Raw genomic sequence first — 16,824 nt, forward strand, 5'->3', positions numbered from 1 at the left:
TTGAATCGCTTAAGTTTGGATTTGATCCCTCGTTGAAATAATAGAAGTTACCAATTGCTGGGCTTAACCTTTTCATGAAGCCGAGCCAAAATTACAGGATGCCTGGGTCTGGAAACCAGACAGATAAAATCTTTTCAACAAAGTGGAACAATGCTTAAGCGATTCAAAGTTATCTTTTATGTCGACCAATTTTTTTTCAAGCTTTCGTTCAAAATAAAATGCGAAAAATATTCGAAATCCTTTCAAGATAAAAGAACGTTAATCCTAGTGATCAATTTTGAAATCTCAATTTTATAATCTCAATTTCACGCGTGAAATATCAAATTGAATTTCCAACTCACGTGTGGATTAATTTTCGTCTGTCAATATTTAACTTTCCTGTGTTTGTCCTTCTTCGTCGCGTTTGGATTTTGTTATTAGAAGATTTAAAAAGTTCGTAATCGGAAAATTCCAAGAAATAGAAGACCACGAAAAAGTAAGATAAAATTATTTTGTTATCTTTTTTTGTTCCTGCAGACGGGAAAGTACCTCGCAACTCAACTCTCGTCTTCATCGTCGAACTGTTGGAGATCGTTCCGCCAAAAGAGGGCGTTAGAAACGTTTTCAAGATGATCGACGCCAATAACGATAATAGGCTCACGTGGGCTGAGGTGAGTTTGACTTTTCAGGCGCGGATTCAGACGGTAGCACTGTAGGCGTGTGCTACCGTCGCGAAAATCTCGTGCTTTTTTCCATTTTTTTACAAGACGAGGCAGATAATTTTAACCAAAAAAAAACACATGATTCTTCAAGATTTTGGCTTTATTACCTGGGGCCAGTTGCTCAAAGGTTGGTTAAAGATAACCGGCCGTTAAATACCATAGTAACAATGAAATTTCAATTGTCACCATATCAACTATCCACTGGTTAACTCTAACCAACCTTTGAGCAACTGGCCTCTGGAAACTACATCTCGATGCAGTTAATTTGCTAGAAAGCACTTCGCGTCAGGACTTTAATTGCTTGGAAATTGCAGCAAAGCAGATTTTTCACAATACCCATTTTGTATCAAAATGCCCTTTTTATAAGTTGTGCTACAGTGGTCCCTGGACCCACCCCTGCTTCTGCCTCTTTCTCGGACCTTGTAAAATTCTACCCACATTGGATCAGCTTCACCGAGAACCTTAGTGTCTGATGTACCACAATTTGGTTCACTGAGCGACGGAGATCTCTGTGGCGACAACCACTGCCAGGACTAGGTGAAGGGTAACCGGCAGGGCCTGGTTAACCGTCAGTGTTGTCGGAACTTGGTCCAAAGCTCTTACCAGGAGGCCTGTCAAAATTCTACACTCCAGAAGAACAAATGGTTTTACATTCACTATAGTTCTTCGGATTGCCTGTGATAGTGAATCTCTATGGTTCCAGTTTTAGAAATATATGTCACTATTTCATTTTGATATCACTTTTGAATAGGACCTTCCATAAGAAAACATTGCACGCACTGATTTATAGAACCATAAAACTCTACATGCAGCTCTAGTTTATGGATTTGAATTAAAGGTGTTTTGTGAAGATGACTTGGCCAAATGAGAGCAGTCTCGTACGTCCCTGAAGATCAAATTTTTATTCTTTGTTTCCCCATTTTTTAGGTGTCCGACTACTTCTTATTCGTGAAGCGAAGGCAAGGTTTGGACCACGTCGAGGGCGGCATCGACTACGACGAACACAGACACTTGGTTAACAGCGTGTTCGAAAACGAAGACAGAAATCGTGATGGTTTAATTTCGTTTACCGAATTTCGCGGCCCGAAATGGCACGACGAACTGTGAAAAAGAAATAGAAGTGTTATCCTTCCGCGCGAACCTTTCCCGATCTCGAATAGTGACGAGCGGTTCTGCTGTAGTTACAGCTGGGCCCAGTTTTACAACTAAAACAAAAAAGAAACAAAGCTGTAAAGATTGTCAATGTTCCTAGACAAATAATCAAATCGTAAATGAAATGTTGAAATAGTCAGCTTGCCAAGAGAAAAATAGTTATTGCGTTCTTAGAGAAAATTTCAATCAAAACTGAAAGGTTGAAGTACCGGTAGTCATCGCTGAGAGAAATGAAACGAAGGTTAAAAATTGGTGGAACACTATTCTCTCCTAACCAAGGCCTAATTGATTCGATCAATGTTAACATAGAAGAAGGTTGTCATCCACGAGTTAGTTTCGGGTCGTGAGAAAGTTGTCGAATATTTTGTGAGACTGGGCTTAGCTGAAAGCAGCATTTAAATCTAGGTGTAAATATAATAGGGCAGTTTTAAAAAGAAATAGTATTTCACTTAATTTTCTGTGTCTTTTTGTTTGTTTAATGAATAAATAAAAAGTCATGATTTTACATCCTGCGATTGTGTTTACAGTAATTTAATAAACTTCACCGAGTCCAACGGTGGACACTATTTTATATTTACAGTGGAGTAGTGTGACTTAGTGGTAGAGTGCTCGCCCCCCAATCGGGAGGTTGTGTGTTCGAACCCCGGCTGTGCTGTAGTGTCCTTAGGCAAGGCATTAATTCACAATTGCTACTGGCTGACGACGCCTAGATCGCTCTGCAGCCTATCGGTGTTGCATCTCCCCAGGGAGAGTAAGAATGTACTGGATTGGTAACAGAAGCTGGGTAATAATTGAGTGACAGCGCTTTGAGCATTCATTGGAAAGGCGCCATATAAGCACTAATTATTATCATTATTATTATTATTATTATTAATACAGTTCGTTGTTAATCCATTTTCTCCTAAGTGCTGGGAAAGCAGTATAAAAAGTCAATGGCACAATAACCAATACATCGAAATGCCCTCCTAACTCTAACTGTTTATTGGGCGCAGAATGATCCTTCTGCTAACAAAGAAGAGATTGTAATTTTAGCACTAAAGTTTGTTGGCACAGATGCCTTCCACCATTTTACCCAATAATCTCTCTAAGTCTCGCCTAGAATCTACTCGTGAGTGTTCAGGACATTTTTAATTGAAGAAGATTTGAATTTTTTGTTTATTATCGTAATGCAAATGGGGAAAAATGACCAAAGATGATCAAGAAGTAATGGGTCCTTTGGTGGTGCATCCTCCCCTCCAGTAGTCAGTAACCAGTATGTGGTTTAGTTTCACGATCGGATATTTTCACAAACCACATATATATTCACAAAACATATTGGTATGAGCCCATCCGATTATAAAAAGCTTACCACCAACGATTAGGTAACTATAACTACCACTCCAGCAATTCCACTGGTATACCCATCATAGTCTCGTGACTCCATCAGACACATTTTAGTTGTTTAGTTTTGTTACATGGTCCTTTATAAGCTTGTCGTCTCAAATGCTAAAAAACTCAGGCTTTCAAGAAGTTAAGGCCCGTTATAATCTTGCCATAATCTTGCGTTGCGGACACATCTCTAAAGGTGAGCTGTCCCACGAAGCGACTTCGGTCTCATTAATGGCGTATTGCATCTATATCACGAAAGATGGCGTCTCTGTCGCTGTGAGGCTGGCATGCTTTAGCATCTATTGCCCTGAATTAGCGCATTCAAAGTTGAATAATAAAGAATAAACTAAATTGAAACAAATCCTATCGTTTTTCCGTAATGAACCAAAGTTTTGTCAAAATATTCTTGAAACCGAGTATAATCATGAATTTAATATTCCAACACTGTAACGTCTTCTAAACCGGGCCGGTAGATGGCACCGCATATTCAACATGGCGGCTTTAGGCGATGTTGGTGCTTTTTGGCGAAATGGACCGCGTCCGGGCCAATTTTACAACTTTCCCGGCAATGAATCAACCTACGATCATCAACCAGCCAGACACACGATGTAAGTTAACGATTCAAACCGATTTTATCGTTTTCTGTCGAGTATTTCATCGTCAATTCGACGTTAACCGAGTGTGACTTGCAAAAAATACGACTGAAAATCTCTCGATTCGGGTCTTTTCATTCAGAATTTCGACCCTCCGTGTCAAGGCCTAGTGATTCAATCAATGTCGATAGATCTATCAAACCGAGATTTCGAATCTAAGACCGATATTTAACCGATAATTTCAAGGATAGGGTATTGAAATCGCGATTTTATGTTTTCATATGCTCACTTCACCAAATTCAATTCAATAATCCAATAAAGCAAGTATCTTTGAATATGAATGATTTCAATTTTTAAAAAAAAGTAGAAACAAATTACGATCAAAGGCTACAAGTCAATACGCGGTTCCCTATAGGCCTATTATCAAGTCTATTGATATAGGCACCACGCTAACTTCAAGGTTCAGATTCTGCAAGTTGAGAATATGAATGCAGATAGGCCTTGCTTTAGATAGGCCTATATATATATATTAGCCTTAAAACCAAAAAGTCTTAAGGCCTTTCTTAGTTTCAATTTCTGGTTTCTCACTCATTAAGAATTTTCACCTACAGGGGTAACATCAATGCCTAGACAAAATCTACAGAGACTGGGCCCTGGTATTTTATAATTATTTCCAAAATCGTAATTTCTAAATGTCGGCCTAGACCTAGAGCCCTTAAATCCCGTTCGAAAGATCTCATTTTTGGAGAATTAAGTAAATTCGCTGCGACAATATTTAGAACCTGTCCAAAATCGGCATTTGGCTGCGGCAATCAAAAATTGCTTCCAACATCCCTGGAAATTAATCTCTCTGTGATCTTTCTCTGTGTTTTACAGGCAGCCTATAATGACCGGCACGTCTGTGTTAGGCGTTAAATTCGACGGTGGTGTGATGCTCGCTGCCGACATGCTCGGTTCGTACGGATCTCTCGCCCGTTATCGCGACCTTCCGCGCATCGTCAAGGTCAACGATAAAACTCTGGTCGGCGCGTCGGGCGATTACGCAGATTTTCAATTCCTCACGCAAACGATCGAACAACAAGTGTAAGTATCGACTAGCACGCCCTCTAGTGAACGAATCTCCCATTTTCTTTCATAAATCCCCGGATGATATCATTAAAATTGATGCGGGGATAAAGAAACTTCCAGAAACTATGACATAACTCCCCGAATGATATCAAATTGAAGCAGCGATGTTGACCCTCCTAGAAAAGATGGATGTCTTTATAAATCCCCCTATGACATCATCAAATTGATACGGCGATATATGAAACACTTCAAGAAAAGACGTAAAACATGAACGGATTAGAAAATTTATCAGATTTTTTTGGGATGGCCTTCGTTCAAAAATATTTTTATGAAATTGAATGTCATAGAGAATTTATGGTTGCAGCGATCCGTCTTGAAGGGTTGATCGATTATCACTAAATCAATTTGATGACGTCGTGGATAAATTTATGGTAGAATTCATGAATTTTCAAGACCTTATCTTTTTCTGAATAATATACGTGTTTGTATTATTGTTTTCAGTATAGCGGAGCAGTGTCTGGACGACGGTTTCGGATATTCACCTAAATCGTTACATTCGTGGGTTACCAGGGTGATGTACAACAGACGAACGAATTTCAATCCGTTGTGGAATACGTACATCGTCGCTGGACTGCAGGACGATCAACCGTAAGTTTGAGAATTAGAAATTTGGATTCTTTAACCCTTTCAGTGCGTCTACACCGCAGTGCGGTGTATAAATCAGTGATAGATTTTGCTAGTACACCGCATTGCGGTGTATTGATTCAATTAGTAATTAGAAATTATCTCTCTTGAAAAATGGCAGCACCTGTCAAACATAGTGAAATACTAGTAACTAACAATACACCGCACTGCGGTGTAGACGCACTATAGTGGTATTCCCGTTATTCAACACACTTGGGTGGAATTTTTTAAAATTTTCAAATCATCTTTGGCACTATAGGGTATTAATTAGTCAGCACTGAAAGGGTTAAACTATGTTTCCACTGTACCTTGGCAACCAGTTTGAAATTAGATTATTTCCAACGTTTCCACTGTTGTATCAAATATTGACCAACATATGTGGAACCAGTTCCTCAGTGTTTTTGAAATTTACAAGCCACAGGTCCCTTTGAAAAAACAGGAGGGTCCCATAATATGTCACAGTCCCTGAAACAAAAGCTGGTTTAAAGAAAAACAGGCAGGGCCAGGTGCGGATCCAAGACAAAATTTTAGGGGTAGCACAAAATCAAAAGGGCATGCAATATTTTAAAAGCGCACTATCCCCTTCAGATGCAATTTCCAAGCACTTGGGATTCTTTCCACCCAATAAAAATATAGTAATAATTTTCTGGGGCACTTAGAAAATCTGAGGGTAGCACATGCCCTGTGTGCTACCCTAGATCCGCACATGGGGTCCTTTGCAAACAACAGACGGGTCTGGGACCTGGCTCTCATTGAAAACACTGGTTCCTGATGTCTTTTCAATGACTTTCCATGAAAGCTCGAGTCTAATTTTGCGATGTTGAATTTTATTTCAGATATTTAGGTTACGTTGATAAAATTGGTGTAGCGTTCCAAGCAGACCTCGTGGCTACTGGTTACGGCGCCTATATCGCCCTGGTAAGTGAGCACTGCAGTCCGTGTACATGTACTCAGAAAATCTAAATCCTGTTAAATGGTGGTATAAGTTATATCGTATTAGATGATATTATTTAGCCAGCTTGACTGTATTTCAGTTTAGTTGCTATTTTTGAGTCCCAGTTCAATTTACTACTATTTGTATTAATCGCCATTTGGAGAGTCCTGAACAGCTACGGCATCTTAAAGCCAGTTTCGACCTACGTATTTTGCGTTGCTGCATCATCGCCTAATTGCTCATTTCTCGGTATTTCAGCCATTGTTGCGTGAGAGAGTCGACGCTAAGCAATCGAAGAGTTTAACTCGAGAAGAAGCTCGCGAAATGTTGGACGAATGTATGAAAATATTGTGGTACCGAGACGCGCGATCTTTCAATAAGGTACAAGAGCGGAAATTCTGATATCCACAACGGAATTGTTTAAGTCCGGTTAATGTAAAGTGTCCCGGGGTAAACCAGTAGATGTTTCACTTATAAATACCAATAGCAACAATGAACTTTTAATTGTCACTTTGTCAACTTTCCACTGATTAACTATAACCAACTTTTGAGCAACTGCAGTGATCCTAGACTTCCAAATTTCAACAGATGGACCAGTTACCCAAGTTAGTTAGAATATCAAACCATCAAATAAATGCTACAATCGTACCATGCCATTATTCACTTATAATTGTCACTATGTCAACTATCGACTGGTTAACTCTAACCAACTTTTGAGTAACTGCAGCCCCAGATATCTACCATAGTAACAATGAAGTTTCCATTGTCACTATATCAACTATCCACTGGTTAACTCTAACCAACTTTAGAGCAACTGCAGCCCCAGATTATTCGCCACTGCTGCAATTATAACAATGAACTTGCATCTTTTGATTTGTATATAGTCAACGTTTATCTTATTATCTGTTCACCACATTTGAGTGTGGTTATTGTACTATTATGAACTTAATTTTTGTAATCTGGAATCCTTAATTTTGGCGAATTATTCCATGGTTGACTCTAAACATTTCATTAATATTTTCAGTATCTCATCGGAACTTGCACAAAAGATGGCGTGACGATCGACGGGCCAAACGTTGCCAAGACGAACTGGGAAATCGCTAAACTTGTCAAGTAAGTATCTCAATTGTTGCAAATTTATGTTGTTTTAATGGTATGTTGAAGATTGTAAATCGTAGGTTGTAACTTGTAAATGGTGTGATATTTGTCCTAGCAAGTTTGTGATCAGTGTTTTTAAGTATTTCGGAAAAATTTTGGATTTGAAATTTTCAGGGACGATTGTGCCGATGACGCTTGATCGGTAATTTGAATAATATACAAGAATAAAAATAGTTTACCCCCAAAAAGCACATTATATCCAATAGATGTTAGTTTTTAGATGATGAAGCTTAGAGAAATTCCTGGCCTGCGGATGATAAATGGTGTCACCATACTACAAATAATATGAATATATTACCTCTGAATATTTTTGGAAATTAGGGGTAGATTTTAGTATTTAGACAATAATTTATGCAGCTGACAACCTGGTGCCAGTTGCTCAATGGTTGGTTAAAGATAACCGGTGGATAGATACCATAGTAACTATGAACCTTCAATGGTCACAATGTCAACTATCCACTGGTTTACTCTAACCAACATTTCAGCAACCGACCCCTGATGTCTGAACACACTCAGATGATCACCATTTGAATGGCGAAGTCTGGAGCTGGTTTCACAAGCATAATTAACTTTAATTATAATTAGGACCTAAATCATGATTAAATTTCTTTAATTATGATTAGTGATTTAATCACAATTCATGGTTAATTAAGTTTTGTGAAACCGGCCCCTGGGGTATTGCCACAGGAGGTGGCGTCGCCTGGAAGAACATGTTTTGGGGAAATGGTGAATGTCTGGGTAACGTCTGAGATGTATGGCCGACAGATAGCTGGTTGATAGCTGCAATAGAAGGTGTTTTGTATTGCTATGTTAGACCGTTGCTTGTAATGACAGGTTCATATAATATCCGATTTTAGGTTAGCAGTGGATCAGACTAAAATAGTTAGTTTGGTTATTGGTTAAAATTAGACTCCATACTTCATTGGATTTTGAGAACTTGAGCATTGAGTCAATAAAACCCACCCAGTGTAGAAGAACTGGGTCCAGAGCCAAATATTTGACCCACATAATTGTATATCAGAATCCAGAGTCAAATAAAACCCACTAATGCAATATAAGTTGTAATATGTTTTTATTTTTCAGGGGTTACGAATGAGAAGTACATCATTTGTAGAGACCTAAGAAAAGTTTATCACCAGACCAGGGATTTTCTACCACGGCACCAGTTGACACGAGTCTACGCTCAACGAAACATGAAAAAAAAGAAAACATTTAGTAATATCAACCATTCATTCTCTCGATTGTGGTGGAAAATCTTGTCGTTCTGGTTTCACATTATGTAAATTAATTAAAATTATCAAAAAACGATAAATAAAAATATGTGAAAATAAATGATTCATCATTTTTTTGTACAGAAAAAGAACAGTTTGTATTCGCTTTGTCTAATTGCTTCGTCTTTCCTCCGAAAGAGGATCCGATTCTGTATTTTGAAGAGTCGATGGAAACTGCTGGATTTCTACAAGCTCTTTTTACCCTATCTTTTTCCATTTTAACTTATGACCCCTTTTCTACGCTGAGGACGCTAGGGGCTGCATAGTACTGAGTGCCTCAAATCGGCGCCACTTTCCAGGACTGGTCGAACCCTTTTCCTGTGCTTTATTTATCTTAACACGGACTCTGATGCTTTTAGAAGCTTTCGGAATCGGTCTACTTATTACTCGCCAACTCCCGATAGATGGCTCTGTGTGTGTCGGTCACTACCAAACTGAATAACTGGCCCATCGATCGAGGATAAGCGATTGGTTAAAAACAACAACTGTACCATACACTTTAAAACCACTATAGGAACTGACCTTTTTTGAAGATCCTCTTGCGTTATTGACTCTGGGCTTCAGTGTGCCAACCGTGGCCCTTCCGTGGATGACTCCAGCAACTGGACCACGGTCAGTATCTGGCTTGTGTTGAGCCAGGTAATAATAATGATGATTTATTCAGCCTAAAATCCATATGAAATATACTCATTGGTTTACATCATACATAAGCCAGAGAACAAGGAAAACTATAACAAGGTCAATTAAATGCTTTGACGAACAAATGGGTTTTGAGCTTAGATTTAAAAACATTGATTCAAAAAGCGGCCATCGACAATAAGGTTTATAGTCTTGAAACCAGTAACCTAAACGACTTAAAGCAAGATTTACAAAGAAAAGACAAGAGGACAGCAAAACCCGATATTATCAGACTAATACCAGTAGAGATTTTAAAGTTGGCGCGCTTGCTGCCGTTGCAGTGTCGCATGAGACTCGGTTATCAGAGCGTCGTCTGTCAATGTCATCGTGCGCGATAGTGCTGTAGGACGTCGCGACGCGTTACAGAAATCGGAGAAACACAGCATAGTAAAACTGGGTGAGTAAAACTGTGGGTAAGTTTGACGTTGGGCTGGCATCATAGATAAGTGGCTTAAGAAGATAATTCGATTGGAGAAAAACTCATAATTACGAAGATACGTTAATTAACGGAGTAGTGAGGCAGACGTTTCGATTCAATTCCATCCTGAGTCGCCATGTCGACCTTCTCGTACATGTGTTTTCCATCATGGGATTTTCATCAAGTTTGACGTGTTTGACGAAATCGATGCTTACTTCATTCAATTCACCATTTCCTCACACACGGAGGACACCTCTGTCTCTCTGGAGAAGGGAATTAGGCTACTGTGAGCAGGTCGTATCTAGCATTCGAAAGTGTGGGGGGGGGGGGCATTGAAACCTGAAAAAGGGCAGTTCAATAGGTAAAAACATTGATATTTGGGAAAAGGGCACTTTTGCAAAATTCCTGGGAGGCTACCCCTTGCTAAATACATCCCTGGTGTGGTCTAGTAAAGAAGTTGAAAAGGGTGATTTTGGGTATCCTGAACAAAAGGATCAAAATTCTTCGGAAATGGGCTAAACTTCTCTGAATTCACAGCATGAATTGATTGCGTGTTTCAAAGATTTGAATTCATCCAATTTAGAAAAATCACGAGGCCTTAGAAACTTAAAAAGCTATTCACAAAACAAGGGAAGCCTGATCCATACTTGACATGCTGCCCCGGATGGCCCACTAGGCGATCGGCCTTCAAACTCTGAGATCTGGCAGCCATTACGCCTGGCGTTTGGGCAAACTCTTAAAAAATCATGACCGCGCATTTATTCAATTCATGATTACGATCAGGCCTATAGACATATGTATGTAACTGTACATGAAGGTCAAACAACAGAAAGGGTCAATATTGATAAGGAAGTTGAAATATGTTTATCCCCATATCAGTCTAATACGTACGGAGAGTAGGGCCTTATTAATGTAGCGTTCCAGTCATGTAGGTCTCACTTGAAATATTGAGGGTAGTAATGTTTGTGCCGATAAAAAACTTGTTTGATTCGTGTCTTCTTTTCAGGTGCTCAGTAAATAATATAGATTCATGGATTATTAAAGAAAGCGTTGTGTTTTCCACTGACTGGGACTAAGTCGCAGGTCCCCGATTTTTCTGAGGTCAAAGAACAGCGAAGGAAGAAAAGAGCACCGTTTCAAGTTCCAGACGTGTCTCTGCTCAAGCTCGCGGTGTTACAGCTGAGGTTGAACACAGCAAAGTCAAGGAAGAAAGGACGACATCATCAATTCAGAGACGTATCTATGCTCCTCGTGCTCGTGGTGTTTCAAGGAAGAAAGGACCTCAGGGTACACAGACAAGAAGTTCATCTTTGATCTGTAACCCGCAGGCGTGCAGGAGATCATCCTCTGATTGGCTAAACGCGCGCTAACGGTGACCGCCCGTTACGGCTGGGAGGTTGAATGGCTTTTGGAACTAATAATTGCGATGCTTCGTACAAAATACTGATCATAGGAGAAACTGGTGTCGGAAAATCCTCGCTGTTAAAGGCTATAATGGGAGAACAATTCAGTCCTTCACTGGTACCAACTATAGGTAGGTCTATAAGCCTTGCTCATCATGATAAACTTTTCTTAGGTGTCTATTGCTCCCTCCCACATATTTTGGTTGTCTACAAAAATCTTTTGTCCGATAGAAAATCTATTATGATAACTTATATAACGGAAGATGAAGTCTTTCATTGTATTTTTTATCTCTATCAATAGGCATCGATTTGATAAAACCGGTTTTCAACGTCGATGGGGCACGTGTTCAATTGGAAATCTGGGATACGGCCGGACAGGAACGCTTCCGTACGATTACCAGATTACAGTACAGAGGAACCAAGGTGCGTAATGAGGGGTTCAATGTATTCCATTAAACAAGTCACATCGAATTTCTGTTAGGTGACAATTCTTTTTTTATGCCACCTACAAAACTGATGGGGAGGGGGGGGGGGGGTATGTTTTGCGAATCAGTTTCATATTGGTGACAATTTTTGATTCAGCTTTCTGAAAATATGGGCCACCCTAGTTATTGACTTATGTCAACTTATGTCAAATGTCGCGAAAAGTCATCGCAGAGCACTTGCATTTTTAACTTCTTATCTGGAAATTTCCTGAAACGTATCTATTCATGTAAAGAAGTGTTGAATAAAGTGTTATCTCAAATCGATTGTGACGAACGCTTGGAATTTTTGAAAATTGGGAATACCCTTGAAAACAGATAATGAATAACACATACGGGGTCATCTTCATACATTCAGTTTGTTTTTCGTTAAGATTAGTTTCTTATTGAAAAAACAAAAGTACTTATTTTCTATCGATTAAGTCAAGATATAAGTACCGATTATATTTCAAACTGAAAATAGGTTTGATCGAAAATTTCAACACCTCGATGGGGACATCTTCATACTTTCCAAAGAATGTCTCGAGTACATAGAAAGTGATTCTTCCATTTCATAATACTCATTCATTTGCAGGGTATCCTTCTCGTCTATGACGTCACAAGTATGGAGTCCTTTCGCAAGCTGACTTATTGGCTGGACAGTATAGATAAGGTATAACACCACGAGAATCCTTGATTCTCAAAGACATATTGGTTGATCAGCGCTTTACTTTAATAAGCAAGGCGTGGTTTTGTTCACTGGTATAAAAGCTAAACAAAAATGGATACCTTGTTTCTCCAAATCGGGAGGGTCATTTTTGTAAACTGCAATAAAATTTGTTATCAGTTCATTTCTATAACTGCCGGGTCTGATATTGTTAGCTTGATCATGATACTAAAAAAAAGTAATGTGTAAGGTAGATAGGCGGTCGGCCGGGTCAAATTCTAAGCTGAGCAAAAATGAAAAAAAAGGTATCATTTTTCAGCTTTTACTTTATACACGTGATTATTCAAATGAATTTCATTCCGTTTTAATTTCAAGATATTATCGTTTTTAAATTCTTGAAAAATGATTGGGTCTTTCGGGAACTGGATGAGCCAAGAACATTTTCCTTTTTAAGATGGCAGATATATAATGTTTTCTCCGTTTCACTTTTAAGGAATTAGTTACGGGCCAATCACCACCCATTGTTTTCATTATCGGTAACAAGTCGGATTTGCAGGACCAGAGATGCGTCACAGCCGAAATGGGATTCAAGGTACTATATTTACTAGCGGATGGGCGATTGATGTCACCTTTAAAACTTAAACTTGTTTTCGGTTACAATCCTCCCTCTGCAGGGATTCGAACCTGATGGCATCGCTACACTCAGCAACGGCACGTAACCCTGCCAACCCACAGTATAGACCGAGTACATGACACCATGACGATGGATGTGGCGTCAATCACCATCCTAAACCTGACCAGTTATGCCAAATATTCGTTCTAAGCCTGGCAATAGCAGGCTGTGCTCAAAGAGTTTAGATGAGCCGCGAACCTTCGTTCTCAAATAATAGAAAAGCTTCCTAAAGCAGTTTTCGTATGGTTCAAATTCTTTTACACTTTAAGTTTCTCAGACGGAGCCTATGGTGGGTTCGTCTCCCAGAGCTGTTAAGGTTGTTGACTCTTTCTCTCTCTCGATCTATTTTTCCCTTCAGCTAAAAGAAGAATATTACGAATACGCGTTCGAGGAAACCAGCGCTAAAGACAACACGAACGTGGAGGCAACTTTTCAACAACTAGCGACAGCCATGATCGAAACATTCCATGCCAAACTGGTATTTTATGAATTCGTACTTTTTTATGCTTCAAACATCCAAACTAAACGAGCAATCTTCAGGAATACGATGCTCAAACGTTAGTTGGAGTTAACCAGTGGATAGTTGACAAAGTGACACTCAAAAAGTTCATTGTTACCATAGTATTTGTCAGGGGTGGCAGATGCTCAAAAGTTGGTTATAGATAACCAGTGGATAGTTGACATAGTGACTTATTAAAAGTTCATTGTTCTTAAAATAGGGATTGTCCCTGTTATTTATTTGGCTGGTAAATTTCGTTTGATTTTTTGATTGAGTGTCCCTTATAGACCCACCACAAATTCCGGGAGCGAAACAGGGTGTTTGATTGTTACTATGGTATCCGCCGGATATCTTTAACAAACATTTCAGCAACTGCAGCCACCAGAGTCAAAACTGCCCTTAAGTTGGTAATAAAGATAACTGGCTAAATTAAAGATTGCCACCAGTTCAATCCTATAATTTATTTACGTTACTTGTTTACGTGTTAGATTATTGTGGGAACGAGTGTGTAATACGTCATCACTTTTTGTCGTTGTTTTCCAGTTGTCCGACATTCGGAATGGCGTGCGGAACAATCGGAACAGAGCTACGACGATCGGAACAGAATCCAGTGCTGAACTTTACAGACGACAGAGCATCAAACTGACAACTAACGACCTTCACCCCACGACGTCCGGTTCATCTTCATCCAGTTGCTGTTCCTAAATTGCATTTACCAAAGCTCTTATACCGGTTGTATAGTATTAATATAATATGATGATGAGAACTATACCTTATTCGCATATTGTACACACCCGGATGACGGGATTCGTTTTAACGGGTACCAGGACATTTGTAATAAGTTGGTACAGAGTGCATTAAGTTACACAAAGAGAAGGCTTAGTTTTATGGCCAATCATAAAGTCCACTGTTTGTTTCTATATCCAGCATAGGCCATTTTTGGTTTGAACTGATCTACCAACTTAGAAAATTAAGCCATAAAGTTCTAGACGACTGTAATATTGAGTCAGATCGTGCGAACCAAGCGCAGGAACAAAAAAAATGAGCATGGCAAAATTAAAAAATCCACCTACAACATATTCAGCGTTAGATACAGTATATTATCTAGTAATTGTGCGACCTGTTAAAACCGTTGTCGCCGGTGCCACGGGACACGATGAGTCCGAGTCATATATAATCAATGGTGCTATTATTAGTTGTATTCCTTTTGTTTTACTGTTCAAGCGGGATGGACCTGTCTAATTTTTAATTTGTGAAATATCGGTACATGTACGTCGCTGTACGCGTGTCTGATGTACAGTTTGTTACAATATATATTAGATTAATCAATAAAATGATTACTTTGTACGTGTTGAACATTGTTGGTTGCTTAGAATCGAAGATAATTCATTACATTAATTCTTCAAGTTTTGAGTCGTCTGGAAGTGGTTCAGTATCCAGAGTGATCTCCGTCGCTCTACGATCCACGTGGAACATCGGACACTATCTTGGAGAACTTCTGACAAGACCTCTAACCCTGCAGAGTAATCTTAAGGTACATCATCACTATTTGGAAACCATTTTTTGCCAAAATTATTGTATTTGATATTTTTTTATTAAATAGTAGTTTAATACGTATACTATTGGAATTCGAAATGTTGAGGGGCAAAAAAAACATCTAAAACTGAGAAAATGGTCTAGATAGTGGTGATGTACCTAAACGCGCGCTTGACACTCCTTCTAACTTCACCTGGTCGACTGGATGTACGTCGCTCTACCATCCTAATGTCAGTGGTATCAAACATCAGACCGTTGTGAACTTTAGTTTTGTGAAGATTACCATTACGTTGTGGTCTCCTGAACTCGATCGAAGATGCAAATACGACTCACTCACTATTGATCAGCTTTAGTTCAGCAGCAATTTGGGCCATCGTCTGATGGTGCCATAGTGGATTTTCATGAGGCCTTACGAGCAGTTAGGTAAAAGTGATTTATGATTATATCATCAACAATAAACCTTTTTACAATTTCCAGGCACCGTATTTTTGGGTCCGCAAATATCTTAATGTATAGAAATCTAGTTTTATATACACACGTCCCTGGCTCAGGTCTACATATCTATCTAAGACCTGTTTTTTTCGTATGGGGAAAAACCAATGGCTTATTTCATTTAACATGAAAGGGTGTCGAGTATATCGTCTTTAGTGAAAACACAAATGATTAATCCATAGTTTGTTTGGTTTTGATAATTTTACTTTTCACTTTTCAAAAATGTGTTTTTTCTGTCATTCACAAGACTCCTAAATGTAAATGTGACCCTTGATGATCTGTTCCGGCCACCTTCCCCACCCGCACGGAATGGAAAATTCTTGTTATTCTCAATTGTGTAAGTCATAACACATAAAACTTCTTTGAAAAAGATTTTTTTCGAAAAAGGAAGTTATTCATTCAGTTAATGACATGAATATAATTGAGTGAACATACGCCAGTGACATTATACTGCGTCATTCAAATCTGAACTTAGAAAGTTTAAACTTCCTCTAAAATGATTTATTTCAAAAATTCAAAGGGAGTTAATCACATGAATATAAGTGAGTGATATTATATTGCGTCATTCAGACGAACAAAATGTATCGTGAAAGAAACATCTTTCGTTTTCTAATGTTGTTGATTCTATGTTTATTCATCACAAACACATCAGGTGAGTTTAATCAATAATAATTCATTGGTTCTTGAGCTGGTAAAAATGTAGAAATTATAAATTGTAAGATTTCAAACGTTAAAGATATTGCTCAAGGTAGTGTACCAGAAAAAAAGATGAACTGACTCTGTCACTGTTTTAGGATTCGAACCATCAATTGTCAGGGGTGGAGAGATCAGACAAGAACAGCATTTGGAGAAAGGATATTTTTGGAAATAATCTTGTTTTTGTCGTTTCAGCAAAATGTTTTGGGAAGAGTTGTACTGGTTGGGAGTGCCATTGCAGTAATTCAACCGTGAACGAATGTCCAATAAAGGGTCAGAATATAGATGGCGCATTATCGTGTCCAAATCCTAATACTGCATGTGAGTCTTCAATAAAAACTCCACCTTGGACACCACCAGGATGGACCGGAC

At 38.9% G+C, this 16,824-nt stretch overlaps 2 protein-coding genes across 4 annotated transcripts; both read left to right on the forward strand.

The window, feature by feature from the left end:
* Positions 1–3,707: 3,707 nt before the first annotated feature.
* LOC141914007 (proteasome subunit beta type-4-like) lies at positions 3,708–8,992 on the forward strand. The gene is made up of 7 exons (XM_074805251.1): positions 3,708–3,829; positions 4,691–4,897; positions 5,384–5,530; positions 6,403–6,484; positions 6,759–6,881; positions 7,525–7,613; positions 8,742–8,992. Exons 1-7 carry the CDS (start codon positions 3,714–3,716, stop codon positions 8,752–8,754), a joined length of 777 nt encoding a protein of 258 aa, XP_074661352.1. The 5' UTR covers positions 3,708–3,713; the 3' UTR covers positions 8,755–8,992.
* Positions 8,993–9,939: 947 nt separating this feature from the next.
* Positions 9,940–15,017, forward strand: LOC141914001 (uncharacterized). Of its 3 annotated transcripts, none has more exons than XM_074805244.1 (7): positions 9,940–10,004; positions 11,032–11,559; positions 11,730–11,851; positions 12,485–12,562; positions 13,050–13,148; positions 13,588–13,707; positions 14,272–15,017. In XM_074805244.1, the coding sequence occupies exons 2-7, from the start codon at positions 11,427–11,429 to the stop codon at positions 14,431–14,433; spliced, it is 714 nt and encodes a 237-aa protein (XP_074661345.1). In that variant the 5' UTR covers positions 9,940–10,004; positions 11,032–11,426; the 3' UTR covers positions 14,434–15,017. The 3 variants fall into 3 exon arrangements, with proteins under 3 accessions (XP_074661345.1, XP_074661347.1, XP_074661346.1); XM_074805246.1 differs by having other exon boundaries at positions 9,976–10,020; XM_074805245.1 differs by lacking the exon at positions 9,940–10,004 and adding an exon at positions 10,777–10,953.
* The last annotated feature ends 1,807 nt before the right edge of the window (positions 15,018–16,824 follow it).

The sequence above is a fragment of the Tubulanus polymorphus genome, chromosome 12 (assembly GCF_964204645.1).
Source record: "Tubulanus polymorphus chromosome 12, tnTubPoly1.2, whole genome shotgun sequence".
In the NCBI taxonomy this organism is placed as follows: Eukaryota; Metazoa; Nemertea; class Palaeonemertea; order Tubulaniformes; family Tubulanidae; genus Tubulanus; species Tubulanus polymorphus.